This window comes from Physella acuta, unplaced genomic scaffold (genome assembly GCF_028476545.2).
Source record: "Physella acuta isolate Inbredline_101_S28 unplaced genomic scaffold, ASM2847654v3 ptg000233l, whole genome shotgun sequence".
Lineage (NCBI taxonomy): Eukaryota > Metazoa > Mollusca > Gastropoda > Physidae > Physella > Physella acuta.
Window position 1 is genome coordinate 80388 of NW_026731752.1, and position 22363 is coordinate 102750.

The window sequence follows — 22363 nt, forward strand, 5'->3', positions numbered from 1 at the left end:
ATGAAAACTATGTTTTTTAGACCATTTGACTACAACACTACATGGAAAACCAAACAATAGCTTTATTCTCAGCAAAGACAAATACATTGCTATTATAGAGGACGTTAAACAGGCTAAAGCAAAGCAGACAAATCAAACTGTTGACTTTCGTCGACTAAACAAATATGATGTTATTGTAGTTGACGGTAAAGAGTTATTCGACTTGATCAATGAAACTCACTTGAAAATTGGACATGGAGGTCGAACACGGATGGAAAAAGAGCTGAAGAGAAAGTACGAAAATATCACCAAAGAAATCATTACTATGTATCTTCGGTTGTGCAAGCCTTGTCAGACAAAGTTGTCGAATCCCAAGAAAGGTCTTGTTTCCAAACCTTTGATATTTAAAGAATTTAACTCAAGATGCCAAGTTGATCTTATTGATATGCAAAGTAACCCAGACGGCAAATAGAAGTTTATACCCAGTTACCAGGATCATTTAACCAAGTTCATATTATTGCGACTATTGGTGCCCCAAGTGTGCTTCAATCGGACATGGAAGAGAATTTGTTAATCAAGTTATTTCTGAACTAAAGAACATGTGGCCTGAACTTAAACTAGTTCACGGAAAACCAAGGCAAGGTTCAGCCGAACGTGCCAACCAAGATGTTCAAAACATGATGATGACATGGATGCAAACAAACGAATCAGCTCATTGGGGCTGAGCGTCTCAAATTCATTCAATTTATGAAAAATCGTTCTTTTCATCAAGGAATCCAACAATCGCCATACGAAGCCTTGTTTGGATGCAAAGCAAAAATGGGACTTAGCTCTTCAAATCTACCAATAGAGCTCTCGATAATTTAATTACTGAGGAAGAACTTGAGAACATTGAACAAGAAATGGATGTTGCCATAAATGCAACGACTTCATCAGCTAACACATCTGCTGCCGTGGCGGAACGTCCAGACCAGTTGCGTGACAATAATGTGGCCAACAGATTCTGCATAGTTTGTGAAAAACATTGTAGTGCAGCTCATTCTTGTGGATCCTGTGGCAACGATGTCCATGCTATGTGTGGAATACCCAATGAAGCAGACGAAGGGTACGGAGGAAATATTACCTGCAGATTATGTCACAACAAACAAGACATCAAGGAACACAGGTCAGCAGCTCATACTAGCTTGCATACTCAAGGTGTTAAGATGCTTAAAACATCAAATACAAAATTTAAAGATAATGAAGTGGGTGACAATGTACGCATCCGTGTTCCAGATGTTGACAGAGGTCGCGATGATCCCCGAAGTGTAATTGCAGTTGTCATGAGCGTCGAGGGCGGTTTCTACAAATTAGGAACGGAACATGGTGTTCTAAAACAACTGTATGCTAGAAGTGAGTTTTCAATTCTTCACGAAAAACTGCTCTTATTGTCGTCAGTTGGCACTGAGGAAAAATCACTACGAACCATCGCATCTTCACAATCATTGACTGGGGGCCAAGGCTACACTCGCTGCAATTGCACAACCAAGTGCACAAGAAATCGCTGCAAGTGTAAAAATAACAAGCTACTTTGTAATTCTAAATGCCATAAAAGTTCAACGTGTTGTAACAAATGATAATATTGATTGATTGTGACTATAGTACAATAAAAAATTTGAATGTTTCTGTCATTTACTTTAATTAATAATCAATAAAAACTTAATTTTCTGATACTTACGGCATTAAAAAAAAACAAAAATCTGCTCATGATCTTCTAATTCGGACCTTGGCTGGTTGTCCCTAGCCAGATGATTTTCTAATTAAGACTTTGGCCGGTCCACCATGGCCAGTCCACGGACTGGCCGGCCAAAGCCCGAAATCAAGCAACGTTTCGGACTTTGACCTGTAAATTGTAACCATAAAAGTAAACATCGACCAATGCAGTGCTTTAACATTGCATCGCTTTTTCTTATCATCATAAGTAATTGAGTAGGGTTTGTTTATATAACGCAGTGGTTCCCAACCTTTTTCGAGTGGCGACCCCCCTTTTGTAAAAAGTAAGTGACCCGCGACCCACATAAAATTAAAAAGCCGAAATTAGTATGGAAATTAATAAGCACTAAAATAAGATTTTCTAGTAGACTTTCAATATGAACTACTCTTGATAACTATTTTAATAGCATGAGTAAAATTGCATACAATTCACTAAACCTTCGTGGTTAAGTTTTTAATTTTACATTTTTTGTTAACGCCAACCTATGTCATTATAATTATCTTAATTTTGTTTTTAATTGAAGAATAGTGTTGAAAATATATTCTCGAAAAGTCAATCAATTTTACGTTTGGGTATGAAGGGTAAAAACTACACCAAAATTGTGTCTGCAGTTTTTCGTCTTACTTGGAATCATTCTGCAAATCAAAGAATTCATCTTGTAATTCATCGGGAATGCTGGCAACATCAAGGGAAGAAGGGAATGGGTAATGCGTAAATGCAGATTCTTCTTTTTTCAGCTCAGAGAAATAGCGATGCAGTTCTTTTTCAAGAGATTCAAGAAGCCCAGAAATCGCTTCTTTCTAAATTTTAATTATCTCACAATCAGATTCATCTACCACACCGCAGAGTTTCTCAAATTTACAATATTTCCAAGATTTATTTTCTTTTCCGATTTTGCAGCTTTGATAAAAATGCCCCGAGATTATCATGGAAAGTTATAATATTCGTTCATTTTCCCTGAAGCTTCAGGTTAAGCTTATTTTGATGTTCGAACACATCTGCTAGGTATGATACTCTCTCCAACCACTCTATTTCGTTTTAAGTATACCAAAAATTCTTGTTTCCTTTGCACTTCCAAGAACAATTTGATTTCAGATTTCAATTCAAAAACACGATTCACAACAATTCGTTTGACAGCCAGCATACTGTAGTGTAGAAGAGCAGAACCTCGTGATCTATATTAATGTTTTTGCTCAGTTCTTTGAATGCTCCAGATTTTATATAATTTACGACTTATACTAGCAATGGACTCTTGAAGTCGATTGGTTAGGGCAGTGGTTAGGGAGCTAAATCTTTTCTGTTTTCTGAAAGCCCGATTTTGAGCTAAACATAGATGGTACAACATACGTACAAACCCCCACAGCCGTTTTAACCCATTTTAATCATCCAGTTTCAAAAAAGGTATTTATTTTCTCCATGTTATCTTCACAAAAGAGCAACTCTTTTTTGCTATCATCCGCATGAATATAGACACAGACCAGCAACTTCAACACGAACTCACGTCTGTTGATTTATCAACTCTAAAAGCAAACAATGGTGAAAGCTTGGCATCTTCTATCGCGACTTCATTTAATGCTTGCACTAATGCTGGTGAAAACTTCCTGTTCGATCAAGTCTCTGGCGTTTGCAACTAGCTTCTTACCGACGAAAGAACTCCATATATTTTTTGGTGTGTTCCGAATGACTCGTCTCAAATGGCGTTTTAGTTTTGAAGACTTCATAGATTCGTGACTGAGAACAACTTTGTACAGTGCGCTTTGTTTCTTCTCTATTACACTTCCAATGATGTTAATGAAGCCGAATTTCAAAAATGCTTCTAAATATTTATGTTTTGTTTCAAATTACTAAGGTTTAGTATACCAGTTGGCGACCCCCCAGAAAGACCTTCGCGACCCCCAGGGGGGTCGCGACCCCCAGGTTGGGAACCCGTGATATAACGACTTAAATTTATTTTATAGTTGCCACTTTTTTTTACTCTTTTACATAACGTAAAGAAAATATTAAATACACGTACATTGCTAAAACTTATTAAATGGATCAATGTCAAATGATATTATCGCTTAGGTGCCTAGATAGCTTAAATCGTAGGGTCGAAAAAAATAATTAATTAAACTGTTTTGTAATTTTACCAAGGGAGGTAATTTAAAAATAAATTCAACTCACACTAATAAAAAAATGTGAATGCAAAATCTACGGACATCTAAGAGGGAATTATTGTTGGAATATGAGTTTGTGTTTGCTTTGCGTTGTGTTTGTGTTTTCTTTTGTGTTTCTATGTTGCGTTTGTGTTTGTGTTTTTTTTTTGGGGTTTGTGTTTGCATTGTGTTTGCTTTGTGTTTTCGTTTGCGTTGTGTTTGTGTTTTCTTTTGTGTTTGTGTTTTGTTTTGTTCTGTTCCATAGTTGGTACATTTAAAAAGATTCCCTGTGGCGGAGCACGAGTATACAGCTAGTATATATATATATATATATATATATATATATATATATATATATATATATATATATATATATATATATGTAACTAGGGGAAGTTACCAGAGACATAAGAACGCAGTACAGCGCTGTCAACTTTGACACGACTGATGCAATAACGCAGGTGTTGGCTGATAACGATCAGAAAGCCAAGGCGTAGTATCTTGGGAAGCGATACGATAAGAACGCAATACGGTCTGTCAACTTTGATGTGACAGGATGCAGATGTTATATTAATCGGACTGATGAGACAACTGCGTAGTAATCGGAAGGCGAGATAATCGGATTGGACATAACTATGATAGAACCGAATACGATTAAGAATACGAAGGGGATATAGGGCAGAGGTCAAATGCCACGATAAAACCATCCAAGCAGATCCAGATAAGGTGCTGGATCTAATTATGGAGACCTTTGGGGAGAGACGGTCGGGATCGCAACTGCTATCGGGGTTCGTAGGCTTAAAGCAGAGAATGGCGGAGAGTGTGATGGAGTATTCACACCGAATGAACAGGGCCTTTGATTCGGTAAAGGGCAAAACACCTGACATTGATGTACGCCTACTGAGGGACCATTTCATCGAGGGGCTAGCAACCCCGATCTTAAGGAGAGAGTTGAAAGAGGAGGTCCACAAAGACCCGCAGTTGACCTTCCTTCAGGTCAGGAACTCAGCGATCCGCAGGTCCGAGGATGAGGACCAATCGAACTGTTCGGTAGACAAAGTCTCTGTGCCGGAACAGAAACAATCCCCACCCACAGGGACCGGCACGATGGAAACCATGATGGCTCAACTGTTGGCCCACCTGGATAAGGTTGACCAACGATTGGAGAGGTTAGAAAGCAGGTCAACAGCTGAGAATCAGGGCAAAAACGGGACAAAACAGGGACGGGTTGGACAGCCGCGACCCGCCGGTCCATCGCTCCGGTGGACGGCTGACGGTCGACCAATTTGCTTGTCCTGTTCACAACCCGGACATATGGCACGGTACTGTCCGGTGAAACGGTCGTCCTCTGTAAGGCAGGGTCAGGCTACAGAGGGGCGAGGTTATGGCCCAAGAAACAAAATGATGGGAGTCTGTCCCGAAATGATGATTACGATCGGGGACATCGCGGTGAAGGCAATTGTGGATACAGGCTCCCAGGTGACGACAATTACGGAAAATTTTTACACCAAATGGATGAAAGGAAAAGACCATAGGTTGAGGTCTGACACATGCATGCGCCTGACGGCAGCTAATGGACTAACCATTCCATACTGTGGTTATTTTCTGGCGGATGTCGTGGTGGCGGGACATAGGTTGAAGCAGGTTGGGGTGTTCGTTACGAAACACAACCTAGAGACAAATGTGTCAAATATACCTTGCCTGTTGGGCATGAATATTCTTGGCCAGTTGCCAGAATTTCTTACAAATATTGTCGGATCGACCACACCAGGTCGGGGATCCAAGTTGCCCAGGTTTGCCAAGACCAGAGGAAGGACATCAGTCCCGGCAAACACGGTCAAGGCAATCACATTACAAATTGGTGACAGAAGCGTGAATGGTGATGTGATGATAGAACCATGTGGCGCCGCACTGAGGGCAGGCGTCGTGTTACTGCGGACATACACATCAGCGGAAAATGGACTAGTTCAAGGATTAGTGGCAAATGTTTTGGATGAGGAAATTTTTATACCGCCTAACACTCTGGTAGGAGTACCACAGAACGTCGAGGTACAAAGGTCGGCACAGTGCATCGAACTGAGCAATACCAGCAGTAATGAAGTAACAATTAGGTCGGTCAATGTGACGGCCGAGGTGAAGAAAGAGGATGGCTGATCATATACATTCCCGGAAACTGAGGACCCAAAACTAAATGAATTGCTGAATAAGTACAGGGATATATTTGCCTCGTACGAGGGTGATTTGGGTTACACGGAAGTAATAAAACACCAGATACCCTTACTACAAGACAAGCCGGTGGCGCAACCTTATCGAAGATTACCACCAAGTCACTACTCTGCGGTGAAAGCACACCTGAACGATCTACTAAAAAAGGGAATTATTACAACCAGCACGAGCCCGTATGCGGCACCGATAGTAGTGGTAAAAAAGAAGTCGGGGGAGATAAGACTGTGTTGTGATTACCGGAAATTGAACAATATCACAAGAAGGGATGCATTCCCCTTGCCTCGTATTGATGAATGTCTTGATGCGTTGGGGGGAGCAAGATTTTTTTCTACCTTAGATTTGGCTAGCGGCTACCACCAAGTGGCCATGCACCCCAACGATCAACATAAGACTGCATTTATTTCTCCACTGGGACTGTACGAGTGGACCCGTATGCGCCTGCTACATTCCAGCGAGTAATGCAGAGTGCTATGAGTGACTTTCTATTTCAAATAATGTTGGTGTACTTGGATGATATACTAGTTTACTCAAAAACTTGGGAGGACCATCTAAAAAGATTAGAACAAGTGTTTCTCCGTCTTAGGGAGATAGGAGTAAAGCTGAACCCAGACAAATGCTGCTTCGGTCTGAAATCGGTACATTTTTTGGGTTATGTGATTTCGGCGGATGGCATCGCCACTGACCCAGATAAAATTGCAGCTGTTAAAGAATGGAAACAGCCAACAACTACAGTAGAGGTCAGATCATTCTTGGGCTTTGCTTCATATTATAGAAAATTTGTGCCTGGTTTTGCAAAAATTGCCGCACCATTGCATGACTTGGTAAACAAAATGACAAAGAAACACAGTAAGGAGAAAAAGAAAGGCAAAACACAACTGATAGGTGAATTATGGACTGAGGAATGCCTGAACTCGTTTAAGCTCTTGAAAAAGGCTTTGACAGAAGCGCCGATATTAGGATACGCGGACTTTGACAAACCATTTCGGCTAGAAATTGACGCCAGCTCTAAAGGTCTGGGAGCTGTGCTATCACAACAACAAAAGCAAGGTTTCAGGGTTATTGCGTATGCCAGTCGAGCTCTGAAGGAATCAGAGAAGAACATGACAAATTACAGCGCCATGAAACTAGAACTTTTGACATTAAAATGGGCTGTGACTGAAAAATTCAGGGACTATCTATTAGGTGCTAAATGTGTGGTATACACTGACAATAACCCCTTGAGTCACCTAAAGACAGCAAAGTTGGGATCCATCGAACAGCGATGGGCAGCAGAATTGGCACTCTTTGACCTAGAGATAAAATATCGCCCGGGGCGGTCCAATGGCAATGCGGACGCCTTATCAAGGAATCCTTACGAGAGACCGGGCGATGAGGAAGAAACGCTGACAGGAATATGTGAGGTCAGAGCGTCAACAGATATCCCTCACGGGGTGCAAGTGATGCAGGACGGACAGACCGGGGTGGAGCACATTTCCACAGAGCCCGGACATATGGACATTAGTGATTTTAATTGCCTTAATTACAAAGAGATAAGAGATGCCCAGAGAACGGATAGTGGCTTACAGCCGCTGTTGAAACACGTCCAGGAACAAAAATTCCCAGGAAGAAGGGAAAGAGAACAATTTGGTCGAGAAACAAAGAAAATACTGAGTCAGTGGGACCGTCTCAGTATAAAGGATGGTGTTCTCATGCGGAGAATTCATGACCAAATTGATGGGACAATACACCAGGTGGTGGTGCCTGGACAATTACGAGAAGAAGTGCTAAGGTTGGCACATGACAGGGCAGGACACCAGGGTCAGGACAGGACGCACAAAATATTACGACGGAGGTGTTACTGGCCCAATATGGAAATGGAGGTCAAACGCCATTGTGAGGCTTGTGTGAGGTGTCAGCATGCGAAAATGCCAGTTGTCAAAATGAGACAGCCATCAGGACACCTACTGGCGACAAAACCACTAGAGATTGTGGCTATGGACTTTACGTCGTTGGAGCAATCATCGGATGGGACGGAACATGTGTTGGTAATGACTGATGTATTCACCAAATGGACTGTGGCGGTGCCCACACGAGATCAGACTGCCAAAACAGTGGCAAAGGTCTTAATAGAACATTGGTTCATCAAATATGGCATACCAAGACAATTACACTCTGACCAAGGAAGGGCCTTCGAGTCAGAAGTAATTAACCAACTGTGCAGCCACTACGGGATCAACAAATCTAGAACAACCACATTTAATCCGAAAGGAAACGGACAGTGCGAGCGGTTCAACCGCAGCATGCATGATTTGCTGCGTACTCTAGAACCTGAACAGAAAAAACGTTGGCCTGATTTTCTCCCAGAGTTGGTATATCTATACAACTGCACCCCCCATGCCACAACCGGCTTTTCGCCACACATGTTGCTGTTCGGACGGGAGGCTCGACTCCCTCTTGACTTGTTCCTAGGAAAAAAGGAGAGTATGACTGGCTCATACACGGCACTGGAATATGTGAATGAACATATGAGACGAATTAGAGAAATGTACAGGGTAGTACAGGAAAGACTAGAACATGAAGCACGGCGAAGGGAACCGCCGGTTCAGACAAAGGACCCGCCACTCAAACTGAACGACAGGGTATTACTGCGTAGCCACCCGTTAGGCAGAAACAAAATCCACGACCTCTGGGGACAGGAGATATGGCAAGTCGTGGAGATGCCTAAAGTAGCAGGTGGCCCCTTTAAGATAAGACCCATCGATCACACCAAACCGGATCGGTGGGCGAATATTGCTCAATTAAAGAAATATTGTCATGGTCAAGAAGAGCAGTTACACACAAGGAAACCCAAGACAATTAGGGAACCGGAAACTATAACGGAAATTCACATACCCATCCCGGAACCATGTCACCATCAACAGAACAACAGCGATACACAAGTGGAGGATAACGGCAACGAAGAGGATCCCGTTCCTCCCAGAAGCAGAGAGACAGTAGACCATCAGATAAGTGGTCCGCGGAGAAGTTTGAGAAACAGAAAGAATACGAAATTTTTTGTCAGCAACCATCAATTCTTTCATGGTCGCGCTGGTATGAGAACAGACTGTTCAAAAAGCCATAAAAGTGAACTGGTGAAAGCACCAAACGAAAAAAGGTGGATGTGAATTCTAGAACTGTTTTGTGTCTGAGGAAGATGATGTAGACACATTTGATATGTGAAATAGGGATAACTGTCAATCTTATACGAAGGTGACGACATTGACAGTGAGTGGAACAATAAATTTTTTTTACGGTGGTGCGATTGACTTTGAAGGACTGCACCTGCCAAGCGTTGTTTGTGGTTGATAACACACAAAAAAAGGCAGGGGTGGATGTAACTAGGGGAAGTTACCAGAGACATAAGAACGCAGTACAGCGCTGTCAACTTTGACACGACTGATGCAATAACGCAGGTGTTGGCTGATAACGATCAGAAAGCCAAGGCGTAGTATCTTGGGAAGCGATACAATAAGAACGCAATACGGTCTGTCAACTTTGATGTGACAGGATGCAGATGTTATATTAATCGGACTGATGAGACAACTGCGTAGTAATCGGAAGGCGAGATAATCGGATTGGACATAACTATGATAGAACCGAATACGATTACGAATACGAAGGGGATATATAGGAAGGCGACGGCTCTCTCTCGGTCTCTCTCTCTCGATCAGTCAGTCAGTGAGGCAGTATCAAGTTGGTTATTGAACGGGTTAGCCGTATTGTGTTAAGAAGGACGATAGACATGTGCATTCAGTTATGTGAAGACTAGTGAGGACTGTTGGGGGTCAGTTGATTCAGACTATTATTGTGAATCATTCCTTTTGATTCATTATATTATTGTGAAGCATTTCTTTGATTCATGTAATAAAAGGATCAATAGCGAACCTGCATCTTCGAGTATCTATACTGTGGTCGATGTTGTGTAGAATGAGTGGTTAGACTCGGTAACATTTGGCGTTGTCGAGCAGAACTCGTTAACATTTGGCACTACAGGCAAATAGTCTCGTTACATATATATATATAGGGGAAAGATACAACCAATAGTTACTCTGCTATCTTGGGGATGGGGATATCACAGCCACCCTCAGGATTTGACCTGCATCACCTGTAACTCATTTATGTACCTGGGCGTGGCCTGTAAGGTCAAGAAAGCTATCACCATTGTTTATAGCGGATTGCTGGTCAGGAAGGGGCTAGACCGCCCAGACCACCGATTGGATCTTAACACCTGCATGTTGAATAGCGACCCGCTGGTCATTGTAACTGGAGCTGAGCAGGGCTTGACCAAGGCGTGGGACAGAGAGTAGCAACAATTGTTATTTTATGAGAATGATGTGCAGGGGAGGATGGACTGGTACATCGACAGCTAAGGGTTAGGGTTAGGGTTAGGGACCCCACAAAACACAACCAGTCAGTACGACCAGAAAGCACTTGCGATACGTTAGACTAAACTCTGATTCAGGCAGGTACCAAGTATAAACCCAGACTAGATAAGTAGGATCTAGAACTGAAATGTTTTATGTGGAATATACCGTACTTATGGGCTTTGGAAGTCTTTTGATGTTTTAGTCTTTGATTTAGTTATACAGCATTGTACAAGATCTATTTTGTATATATATATATATATATATATATATATATATATATATATATATATATATATATATATATATATATATATATATATATATATATATATATATATACGTATATATATGTATATATATGTATATATACGTATATATATGTATATATATGTATATATATGTATATATATATATATATATATATATATATATATATATATATATATATATATATATATATAACATATATAATGTTTGTATGTATATATGTAGATGGATGGGTGTAAAAAACATTAGGTCTAACCCAGTCCCTCCAGTTGTAATTGTTGTAAATTAAATTTGAAAATATATTATTTTTGTTAAAGGTAGGGAAATTACTGTAATTCATTAAACATTGTACACAAATCTTAGTATATTTTTAGCATTAAATGATTTAAAATTCGTTTCTTTATCACAATTATTTTATGGTAATCTTTTACATAGCTATTTGTAATGATGTGCAAGTGATGTTACATGGATAATAATTTTCATGTGTTCAATGTTCTATTTATATCTCTGTCTTTAGTCTGCCATATTCAATGAGATTGACATCACTAATCTTAGTGTTGCTGAGTGTAGCACAAGGAATATTAACCACAGCTTTCAGGTAAGCTTATTAGCTCTTGTTGTAGTCTCATGCTTTAGAGTGTGTGTGTGTGCGTGCGTGAATGGGTGTGTTTGTATATATACACACACTCCCGAATTTTGTATGGTTTTAGGCCAGCGTATTCGAAGGATCCATCTGACGCATGAGTTTATAAATGATTGGATCTTCTTTTTATTTGTGGCAGTTATTCTCCATGTTTCAGCTCCATTGGGTAAAACAGGTTCAACTAGTGTGTTTAAGACAAGGATTTTTTTTCCAAGGGTTAAACCTCCAGAACCCCAAAATTCTTTTAGTTAGTTGAAGTTGAAGGCTGCTCTTGCCTTGCCCGTCCTTATTTTCATGTCTGCTTCTGTCCGGCCCTACTTCATCTGCCAATGTTATAGGGGTGCTGCTTGATGCATTGACCTTGAGCAGTTTACTCTTCCCTCTCTGAATGTTTAGGCTCAGGCATGTAGAAACATTAGCATAACTGTTGATTTTATCTTGCATTTGCTGTTGTGTGTGGGAAAGAAGGGCCAGGTCGTCATCAGTCCAGGTCATCCAGTTGGTTCCAAAAACTGCATACCGTTTCGCTTTTTTTCTCTCTGTTAACATCTTCATAATCCAGTCTATGGCCAGCAGGAACATGGGACCGAGAGTCTAGCATGCAGACAAATGAATCAGTCCATGGGACCGAGAGTCTAGCATGCAGACAAATGAATCAGTCCATGGGACCGAGAGTCTAGCATGCAGACAAATGGATTAGTCCATGGGACCGAGAGTCTAGCATGCAGACAAATGAATTAGTCCATGGGACCGAGAGTCTAGCATGCAGACAAATGAATCAGGTCATGGGACCGAGAGTCTAGCATGCAGACAAATGAATCAGTCCATGGGACCGAGAGTCTAGCATGCAGACAAATGAATTAGTCCATGGGACCGAGAGTCTAGCATGCAGACAAATGAATTAGTCCATGGGACCGAGAGTCTAGCATGCAGACAAATGAATCAGTCCATGGGACCGAGAGTCTAGCATGCAGACAAATGAATTAGTCCATGGGACCGAGAGTCTAGCATGCAGACAAATGAATTAGTCCATGGGACCGAGAGTCTAGCATGCAGACAAATGAATCAGGTCATGGGACCGAGAGTCTAGCATGCAGACAAATGAATTAGTCCATGGGACCGAGAGTCTAGCATGCAGATAAATGAATCAGTCCATGGGACCGAGAGTCTAGCATGCAGACAAATGAATCAGTCCATGGGACCGAGAGTCTAGCATGCAGACAAATGAATCAGTCCATGGGACCGAGAGTCTAGCATGCAGACAAATGAATCAGTCCATGGGACCGAGAGTCTAGCATGCAGACAAATGAATCAGTCCATGGGACCGAGAGTCTAGCATGCAGACAAATGAATCAGCCCATGGGACCGAGAGTCTAGCATGCAGACAAATGAATCAGGTCAAGGGACCGAGAGTCTAGCATGCAGACAAATGAATCAGTCCATGGGACCGAGAGTCTAGCATGCAGACAAATGAATCAGTCCATGGGACCGAGAGTCTAGCATGCAGACAAATGAATCAGTCCATGGGACCGAGAGTCTAGCATGCAGACAAATGAATCAGTCAATGGGACCGAGAGTCTAGCATGCAGACAAATGAATCAGTCCATGGGACCGAGAGTCTCAAATTCTTTTAATCATGAACAGCAAGTCAGCAGCTCGTGTTAGTTTGTAAATTCAGGGTGCTAAGATGCTAACACAATCAGATACAAAATTTAAACAAGCTGAAGTTCGAGATAATGTTCATATCCATACACCAGATGTGGACAGTTTTTTCCATTGAAATATTAAATGCCACAAATCCCAAATTGCTACCCTACGTGTTTTTGTTAAGTATCACTACATTAGTTCGCTATTCTGTCTGTCTGTCCGGAACGCTTTAGAGAAAACACAAGGAAATTTAAAAGATGCTTAGTGAACGACGACCAAGGCGTCACATGGAGCATATGTAATTTTCAAAACGCAATGAAATATGTACAGTTCTAAAGCCGGAAAAGTACACACAACATAATGATATTGATTGTAGAATTCCTCCCCTCACGCCCCGATCAAAATAGAATTTATTTAGAAAATATATGCAGACAAATGAATCATATATTTTTACCTCGTCCGTCCCCCCCCCCCCCCCCCGGAGAATAAAAAAGTCTGAAAGAAACACTATCTGCATGATTGAAGTTTAGTGGCTTAAAGTAGGAAAAGGGTCTAGATGTAGGGTCTACATACAAATTTGACTAGTGTTTCTTTCAGACTTTTTACTCCTGGGAGGGGGGGGGGAGCGGGCACTGTTAAAAGTATATATTTTCTATATTTAATTCTATTTCGTTTGATGGGGCGGTAGAAGGGCTGTAGAACACCCCCCCCCCCCCCCAAAGAGATGCCTGACGGATGTTTTTCTGTGGGTTTTGTGTAGTTTGGTGTATTGGAAGTGCAATGTGGCATGTAGGGTGGTGTGTATGGTTTAGGATGTCTAATGGGAGCTTAAACTTAAAGGGTAGTGGGGAGGATTGCGTGAGTGTTGTAGAAGTGGGATATGGGAAATGTGGTGTTTTAATGTTAGTCAAGTGTGGGTTTGAAGTGCGATGAAGTAGATAAAATGTGGATATCGTACTGATGTAGTCACCTCACTCTCCGCCTCCACGCCCCCCCCCCCCACACACACACACCACACAACTGCTGAAATCTGTTGTTAGAATTGTTGCGCTGTCCTCACCTCACTCTCCGCCTCCACGCCCCCCCCCCCCCACACACACACCACACAACTGCTGAAATCTGTTGTTAGAATTGTTGCGCTGTCCTCACCTCACTCTCCGCCTCCACGCACCCCCCCCCCCACACACCACACAACTGCTGGAATCTGTTGTTAGAATTGTTGCGCTGTCCTCACCTCACTCTCCGCCTCCACGCCCCCCCCCCCCCCACACACACACCACACAACTGCTGGAATCTGTTGTTAGAATTGTTGCGCTGTCCTCACCTCACTCTCCGCCTCCACGCCCCCCCCCCCCCACACACACACCACACAACTGCTGGAATCTGTTGTTAGAATTGTTGCGCTGTCCTCACCTCACTCTCCGCCTCCACGCCCCCCCCCCCCACACACACCACACAACTGATGGAATCTGTTAGAATTGTTGCGCTGTCCTCACCTCACTTACCCCCACCTACGCCCCCCACCCACACCACACAACTGCTGGAATCTGTTAGAATTGTTGCGCTGTCCTCACCTCACTCTCCGCCTCCACGCCCCCCCCCCACACACACCACACAACTGATGGAATCTGTTAGAATTGTTGCGCTGTCCTCACCTCACTTGCCCCCACCTACGCCCCCCCCCCCACACCACACAACTGCTGGAATCTTTAGAATTGTTGCGCTGTCCTCACCTCACTTACCCCCACCTACGCCCCCCCCCCCACACCACACACCACACAACTGCTGGAATCTGTTAGAATAGTTGCGCTGTCCTCACCTCACTTGCCCCCACCTACGCCCCCCCCACACCACACAACTGCTGGAATCTGTTAGAATTGTTGCGCTGTCCTCACCTCACTTACCCCCACCTACGCCCCCCCCCCCCCCACACCACACACCACACAACTGCTGGAATCTGTTAGAATAGTTGCGCTGTCCTCACCTCACTTACCCCCACCTACGCCCCCCCCCCCACACACACACCACAAAACTGCTGGAATCTGTTAGAATTGTTGCGCTGTCTTCACCTCACTTACCCCCACCTACGCCCCCCCCCCCCACACCACACAACTGCTGGAATCTGTTAGAATTGTTGCGCTGTCCTCACCTCACTTACCCCCACCTACGCCCCCCCCCCCCCACACCACACAACTGCTTGAATCTGTTAGAATGGTTGCGCTGTCCTCACCTCACTTACCCCCACCTACGCCCCCCCCCCCCACACCACACACCACACAACTGCTGGAATCTGTTAGAATAGTTGCGATGTCCTCATCTCACTTACCCCCACCTACGCCCCCCCCACACACACACCACACAACTGCTGGAATCTGTTAGAATTGTTGCGCTGTCATCACCTCACTTACCCCCACCTACGCCCCCCCCCCCCCCACACCACACAACTGCTGGAATCTGTTAGAATAGTCGCGCTGTCCTCACCTCACTTACCCCCACCTACGCCCCCCCCCCCCACACACACCACAAAACTGCTGGAATCTGTTAGAATTGTTGCGCTGTCCTCACCTCACTTACCCCCACCTACGCCCCCCCACACCACACAACTGCTGGAATCTGTTAGAATTGTTGCGCTGTCCTCACCTCACTTACCCCCACCTACGCCCCCCCACACCACACAACTGCTGGAATCTGTTAGAATTGTTGCGCTGTCCTCACCTCACTCACCCCCACCTACGCCCCCCACACACACCACACAACTGCTGGAATCTGTTAGAATTGTTGCGCTGTCCTCACCTCACTCACCCCCACCTACGCCCCCCACACACACCACACAACTGCTGGAATCTGTTAGAATTGTTGCGCTGTCCTCACCTCACTCACCCCCACCTACGCCCCCCACACACACCACAAAACTGCTGGAATCTGTTAGAATTGTTGCGCTGTCCTCACCTCACTCACCCCCACCTACGCCCCCCACACACACCACACAACTGCTGGAATCTGTTAGAATAGTTGCGCTGTCCTCACCTCACTTACCCCCATCTACGCCCCCCCCCCCCCACCACACAACTGCTGGAATCTGTTAGAATTGTTGCGCTGTCCTCACCTCACTTACCCCCACCTACGCCCCCCCCCCCCACCACACAACTGCTGGAATCTGTTAGAATTGTTGCGCTGTCCTCACCTCACTCACCCCCACCTACGCCCCCCACACACACCACACAACTGCTGGAATCTGTTAGCATTGTTGCGCTGTCCTCACCTCACTCACCCCCACCTACGCCCCCCACACACACCACACAACTGCTGGAATCTGTTAGAATTGTTGCGCTGTCCTCACCTCACTCACCCCCACCTACGCCCCCCACACACACCACACAACTGCTGGAATCTGTTAGAATAGTTGCGCTGTCCTCACCTCACTTACCCCCACCTACGCCCCCCCCCCACCACACAACTACTGGAATCTGTTAGAATTGTTGCGCTGTCCTCACCTCACTTACCCCCACCTACGCCCCCCCCCCCCTGCTCCCAGCCTGTTAGCTCACGCAGCAGCACGCGACGACCGTGCTGTGACGCTGTGTCTGTCCTCCCAAGATGGAGGCTTCCCGCAGGCAGAGCGTGTGAGTGCGACACAGTTGTGCTTGTGTCAGGTGCAGCAGAAATATGACAACACACACGGGTGTTTCTCTGTGTTGTCCGGCCTGAGCTCAGGGAAGAAGACAATATGAATTCCATTGGAAATGAAGCCATAGAACTTATGGAGTTAGGTGAGTTCACTCTTTATGAGTAGCGTCTCTAGATCTAGGTGTATTGAGTTCAACTCTTAATATTGCCTAGAGCTCTGTCGTGAGATGTTCTAAAATCAAGGTACAGCAGTACAAATTACCTTAGAACTTAGTCTATTGAAAATAAATGCTTTTGGTTCTTTATACATTTTTGGCTTACTTTGACGATACAGCCTGTAACAGCCGCTGATAGTTTACAGTTATACAGCTCCTTTTAGAAGTTCGCAGAGACCGGTTCAATTGGAATGGTTCATTGCGGTAACCTGAGGGGGTTTATGGGGTGGGTTGGGGAGGGGTGGCATTTATGAGGGCCCTAAGACTATAAGAGCGCACAACACCGTGATCTGAGCGGCCCGCCAATTTATATCGTCTCCTAACTTAAGAGAACATACGTGTGTTATGATAAAATAACTAGTCACAGATCATTTGTCAACAGTAGCGTCACATTAATATCGTCTCCTAACTTAAGAGAACATACGTGTGTTATGATAAAATAACTAGTCACAGATCATTTGTCAACAGTAGCGTCACATTAATATCGTCTCCTAACTTAAGAGAACATACGTGTGTTATGATAAAATAACTAGTCACAGATCATTTGTCAACAGTAGCGCCACATTAATATCGTCTCCTAACTTAAGAGAACATACGTGTGTTATGATAAAATAACTAGTCACAGATCATTTGTCAACAGTAGCGTCACATTAATATCGTCTCCTAACTTAAGAGAACATACGTGTGTTATGATAAAATAACTAGTCACAGATCATTTGTCAACAGTAGCGTCACATTAATATCGTCTCCTAACTTAAGAGAACATACGTGTGTTATGATAAAATAACTAGTCACAGATCATTTGTCAACAGTAGCGTCACATTAATATCGTCTCCTAACTTAAGAGAACATACGTGTGTTATGATAAAATAACTAGTCACAGATCATTTGTCAACAGAAGCGTCACCAAGGGAGTGTACGGCTTGGCTACTCCAGTATGATTCGAAGTTCTTCAAATTATTGATTTCGTCAAATTAAAATTTGATGTTTACATGACATTTAAAGTTGATGTCATCATGAGATTTAAAGTTGATGTTATCATGAGATTAAAGTTGATGTCATCATGAGATTAAAGTTGATGTTATCATGAGATTAAAGTTGATGTTATCAAGAGATTTAAAGTTGATGTTATCATGAGATTTAAAGTTGATGTCATCATGAGATTAAAGTTGTTATCATCATAAGATTAAAGTTGATGTCATCATGAGATTGTGTGTCCTCAGGTGATCACCCCATCACGAAACATTATTGTGTGTGCTGAGAGCAGAAGGGACATGGAAGAGTGGATTAACGCCCTTAAAATGGCAGCCAACAAAGAATACTATGAAGTAAGTAGTAATAACATTCTCTGCTGAAATCCTTTAAAGTTTGCCTGATGATCAATGCCATTATTGTCCTCGCTCCCCACTTCCACGATTTCCCCATTTTTATTTTTTAAAGGCTTTTAGTTTACTCAGTATATGTGTGTGTGTCTGTGTGTGTGTGCCTCCTCAAATCTTGGAATTTTAATTTTATCCACTTTCAATTTCCCGATTGAGCTACAGCCCCACACTGTCTAGTCTACAGCCCCACACTGTCTAGTCTACAGCCCCACATTGTCTAGTCTACAGCCCCAGCCCCACACTGTCTAGTCTACAGCCCCACACTGTCTAGTCTACAGCCCCACACTGTCTAGTCTACAGCCCCACACTGTCTAGTCTACAGCCCCACACTGTCTAGTCTACAGCCCCACACTGTCTAGTCTACAGCCCCACACTGTCTAGTCTACAGCCCCACACTGTCTAGTTTACAGCCCCACACTGTCTAGTCTACAGCCCCACACTGTCTAGTCTACAGCCCCACACTGTCTAGTCTACAGCCCCACACTGTCTAGTCTACAGCCCCACACTGTCTAGTCTACAGCCCCACACTGTCTAGTCTACAGCCCCACACTGTCTAGTCTACAGCCCCACACTGTCTAGTCTACAGCCCCACACTGTCTAGTCTACAGCCCCACACTGTCTAGTCTACAGCCCCACACTGTCTAGTCTACAGCCCCACTCAGTCTAGTCTACAGCCCCACACTGTCTAGTCTACAGCCCCACTCAGTCTAGTCTACAGCCCCACACTGTCTAGTCTACAGCCCCACACTGTCTAGTCTACAGCCCCACTCAGTCTAGTCTACAGACTGTCTAGTCTACAGACTGTCTAGTCTACAGACTGTCTAGTCTACAGCCCCACACTGTCTAGTCTACAGCCCCACTCAGTCTAGTCTACAGCCCCACACTGTCTAGTCTACAGCCCCACACTGTCTAGTCTACAGCCCCACACTGTCTAGTCTACAGCCCCACACTGTCTAGTCTACAGCCCCACACTGTCTAGTCTACAGCCCCACACTGTCTAGTCTACAGCCCCACACTGTCTAGTCTACAGCCCCACACTGTCTAGTCTACAGCCCCACACTGTCTAGTCTACAGCCCCACTCAGTCTAGTCTACAGCCCCACACTGTCTAGTCTACAGCCCCACTCAGTCTAGTCTACAGCCCCACACTGTCTAGTCTACAGCCCCACACTGTCTAGTCTACAGCCCCACTCAGTCTAGTCTACAGACTGTCTAGTCTACAGACTGTCTAGTCTACAGACTGTCTAGTCTACAGCCCCACACTGTCTAGTCTACAGCCCCACTCAGTCTAGTCTACAGCCCCACACTGTCTAGTCTACAGCCCCACACTGTCTAGTCTACAGCCCCACTCAGTCTAGTCTACAGCCCCACACTGTCTAGTCTACAGACTGTCTAGTCTACAGACTGTCTAGTCTACAGCCCCACACTGTCTAGTCTACAGCCCCACTCAGTCTAGTCTACAGCCCCACACTGTCTAGTCTACAGCCCCACACTGTCTAGTCTACAGCCCCACTCAGTCTAGTCTACAGCCCCACACTGTCTAGTCTACAGCCCCACATTGTCTAGTCTACAGCCCCACACTGTCTAGTCTACAGCCCCACACTGTCTAGTCTACAGCCCCACATTGTGTAGTCTACAGCCCCACACTGTCTAGTCTACAGCCCCACACTGTCTAGTCTACAGCCCCACACTGTCTAGTCTACAGCCCCACACTGTCTAGTCTACAGCCCCACACTGTCTAGTCTACAGCCCCACACTGTCTAGTCTACAGCCCCACACTGTCTAGTCTACAGACTGTCTAGTCTACAGCCCCACTCAGTCTAGTCTACAGCCCCACATTGTCTAGTCTACAGCCCCACACTGTCTAGTCTACAGCCCCACACTGTCTAGTCTACAGCCCCACACTGTCTAGTCTACAGCCCCACACTGTCTAGTCTACAGCCCCACACTGTCTAGTCTACAGCCCCACACTGTCTAGTCTACAGACTGTCTAGTCTACAGCCCCACACTGTCTAGTCTACAGCCCCACATTGTCTAGTCTACAGCCCCACACTGTCTAGTCTACAGCCCCACACTGTCTAGTCTACAGCCCCACACTGTCTAGTCTACAGCCCCACATTGTCTAGTCTACAGCCCCACACTGTCTAGTCTACAGCCCCACACTGTCTAGTCTACAGCCCCACATTGTCTAGTCTACAGCCCCACACTGTCTAGTCTACAGCCCCACACTGTCTAGTCTACAGCCCCACATTGTCTAGTCTACAGCCCCACACTGTCTAGTCTACAGCCCCACACTGTCTAGTCTACAGCCCCACACTGTCTAGTCTACAGCCCCACACTGTCTAGTCTACAGCCCCACACTGTCTAGTCTACAGCCCCACACTGTCTAGTCTACAGCCCCACACTGTCTAGTCTACAGCCCCACACTGTCTAGTCTACAGCCCCACACTGTCTAGTCTACAGCCCCACACTGTCTAGTCTACAGCCCCACACTGTCTAGTCTACAGACTGTCTAGTCTACAGCCCCACATTGTCTAGTCTACAGCCCCACACTGTCTAGTCTACAGCCCCACACTGTCTAGTCTACAGCCCCACACTGTCTAGTCTACAGCCCCACACTGTCTAGTCTACAGACTGTCTAGTCTACAGCCCCACATTGTCTAGTCTACAGCCCCACACTGTCTAGTCTACAGCCCCACACTGTCTAGTCTACAGCCCCACTCAGTCTAGTCCAGGGGTCTCCAAACTTTTCAGTCCGAGGGCCGCATTAACTATAAAATTTCAGTTCGGGGGCCAGTTTCTTCCAGGCATTTCTTTGATTTTTCTGGGCAAAATTCCTTAGCAATAACCAACGAACGATTTTTCATTGGACAAAAAGATCTCCGCGGGCCGGATGAGAGGACATCGCGGGCCGCATCCGGCCCGCGGGCCGTAGTTTGGAGACCCCTGGTCTAGTCTACAGCCCCACACTGTCTAGTCTACAGCCCCACACTGTCTAGTCTACAGCCCCAGCCCCACACTGTCTAGTCTACAGCCCCACACTGTCTAGTCTACAGCCCCACACTGTCTAGTCTACAGACTGTCTAGTCTACACACTGTCTAGTCTACAGCCCCACACTGTCTAGTCTACAGCCCCACATTGTCTAGTCTACAGCCCCACACTGTCTAGTCTACAGCCCCACACTGTCTAGTCTACAGCCCCAGCCCCACACTGTCTAGTCTACAGCCCCACACTGTCTAGTCTACAGCCCCACACTGTCTAGTCTACAGCCCCAGCCCCACACTGTCTAGTCTACAGCCCCACACTGTCTAGTCTACAGCCCCACACTGTCTAGTCTACAGCCCCACTCAGTCTAGTCTACAGCCCCACACTGTCTAGTCTACAGCCCCAGCCCCACACTGTCTAGTCTACAGCCCCACACTGTCTAGTCTACAGCCCCACACTGTCTAGTCTACAGCCCCACACTGTCTAGTCTACAGCCCCAGCCCCACACTGTCTAGTCTACAGCCCCACACTGTCTAGTCTACAGCCCCACACTGTCTAGTCTACAGCCCCACACTGTCTAGTCTACAGCCCCACACTGTCTACAGCCCCAGCCCCACACTGTCTAGTCTACAGCCCCAGCCCCACACTGTCTAGTCTACAGCCCCACACTGTCTAGTCTACAGCCCCAGCCCCACACTGTCTAGTCTACAGCCCCACACTGTCTAGTCTACAGCCCCACACTGTCTACAGCCCCAGCCCCACACTGTCTAGTCTACAGCCCCAGCCCCACACTGTCTAGTCTACAGCCCCACACTGTCTACAGCCCCAGCCCCACACTGTCTAGTCTACAGCCCCACACTGTCTACAGCCCCAGCCCCACACTGTCTAGTCTACAGCCCCACACTGTCTAGTCTACAGCCCCACACTGTCTAGTCTACAGCCCCACACTGTCTACAGCCCCAGCCCCACACTGTCTAGTCTACAGCCCCACACTGTCTACAGCCCCAGCCCCACACTGTCTAGTCTACAGCCCCAGCCCCACACTGTCTAGTCTACAGCCCCACACTGTCTAGTCTACAGCCCCAGCCCCACACTGTCTAGTCTACAGCCCCACACTGT

At 45.3% G+C, this 22363-nt stretch overlaps 1 protein-coding gene across 1 annotated transcript in view; it reads left to right on the forward strand.

The window, feature by feature from the left end:
* LOC131938086 (diacylglycerol kinase delta) overlaps window positions 1-22363 on the forward strand; it is a 173844-nt gene that overhangs the window by 19983 nt on the left and 131498 nt on the right. Inside the window, exons 4-5 of the mRNA XM_059295982.1 lie at window positions 11263-11343; window positions 18101-18205. Coding sequence (XP_059151965.1) covers window positions 11263-11343; window positions 18101-18205 — 186 coding nt within the window. The remainder of the gene's footprint in view (window positions 1-11262; window positions 11344-18100; window positions 18206-22363) is intronic.